Raw genomic sequence first — 1618 nt, 5'->3', positions numbered from 1 at the left:
ATAGGAGGCAGGCTAAAGAAGTCAGCAATAGACGCAGCCCTACTACTAGTAGACCAAGTCCAGCACTAGAAGCAGCGAGGATACGTTACCTCCACAGTCTTCTTAGACGTTAAAGGAGCTTTTGACCACGTATCTCACAACCAATTCCTCCAAACGCTAAGAAAGCTAGGCCTCCCAATTAGCCTAATTGCCTGGGCCAAATCCTTTCTCTCAGAGAGGTCTCTAAGACTCGCCTTTGATGGAAAGATGGAAGAATTTAGCAGTATTAACGCTGGCATCCCACAAGGCAGCCCAGTCTCACCAATCTTCTTTCTTATCTACATTAGAGACCTCTTCCTAGAAGTCCAGAACTTCCAGCTATCATACATCGACGATCTCTCTATTACAGCTTCCTCTACTTCACTAAAGAAGAACGCTAAAGTACTAGAGAGAGAAATTTAAAAACTATTTGCTAAAGGCAAAGAGTTAGCAATCAAGTTTGATGCGGCAAAAACAGAGTTTATCCACTTTACCGCTAAGAAGAAGAGAAAAGAAATAGCCCTTAGGCTACCAAATAACACTATAGTGGAGCCAAAAGACACAGTAAAATGGCTAGGCATCTACCTCGACTACCGGCTATCCTTTAGAGAACACATAGCAGTGCGTGCCAGCCAAGCCAAAGCCGCCTTCTAGAGGATAGGGAGACTAGCAAATATAGAGACAGGCCTCTCTCCCTACGCCATTAGGCAGCTCTACTTAGCGTGCGTTACTAGCGTTGCAGACTATGGAGCACCAGTATACTGGCACTCACAAAGCTACGCAACAAAGCTACTCCAACCACTCCACAATCTCGCGTGTAGAAAGGTGCTAGGAGTCTTTAGAACCGCTCCATTAATACCTGCAAGTGTTAAAGCAAGCCTACTATCACCAGCGATACGGCTAAACGCTACGCTAAGAAACTACGCAATAAGAGCAGCTTAGCTAGCTAAAACCCACCTAATTGCAATAGCTATTGCTAGGCTTTAAGCAATAGACCCCTAGCAAACTAAAAAGCTAGAACAACGTAGATAGTTACTCCAGATTACGAACTCAATCCCAACTACCTACAATAGAGAGATAGAGAAGATAATCCTATACAGGTTTAGGCTATGGGATAGTCTTAACTACAAGGTTATAATCTCTAGAAAGATAAAAGAAGAAGAGGCAACTGCACACACAGCCTACATCCAATCAAGAATAGGAGATAACTTTACAGCAATCTACTCTGACGCCTCTAAGATTCAAGAGGGAAAAGGCATAGGAGTAGGCGTAGTAGCTTACAACTCAGCCCAAGAAGAGCTCTACGCTAAGAAGAAGAACATTGGAGATCTCCAACTAGTCTACAATAGAGAGCTAGAGGGGATTACAAGAGCGTTCGAATACGCTGCTAGAAACGCTAGAAGAGACCAAAAGATCCACGTCTACGCAGACAACCAGGCAGCAACATATAGGCTTAGCAGCCTATCAGATAGCCCAGGCCAACAATAGTTAATCCAATGCCTAAAAGCAGCCAAGACTATTCAATCTAAGAAGGCCAGCATCCATCTCCAGTGGGCACCAGGCCATAAAGCAGTTAAAGGAAACGAAAGAGCAGACGCGT

At 44.3% G+C, this 1618-nt stretch overlaps 1 protein-coding gene across 1 annotated transcript; it reads left to right on the top strand.

Annotated features, from left to right (window-relative positions):
- Positions 1 to 1113: 1113 nt before the first annotated feature.
- On the top strand, positions 1114 to 1293 carry SETTUDRAFT_56888 (uncharacterized protein; the record flags this gene model as incomplete). The annotated part of the gene is made up of 1 exon (XM_008029753.1): positions 1114 to 1293. A coding segment is annotated over one exon (180 nt), but the record flags the coding sequence as incomplete, so codon positions are not given.
- Positions 1294 to 1618: the final 325 nt, after the last annotated feature.

The sequence above is a fragment of the Exserohilum turcica genome, assembly GCF_000359705.1.
Source record: "Exserohilum turcica Et28A unplaced genomic scaffold SETTUscaffold_355, whole genome shotgun sequence".
In the NCBI taxonomy this organism is placed as follows: Eukaryota; Fungi; Ascomycota; class Dothideomycetes; order Pleosporales; family Pleosporaceae; genus Exserohilum; species Exserohilum turcicum.
This window is presented reverse-complemented; position numbering and strand designations above follow the sequence as displayed.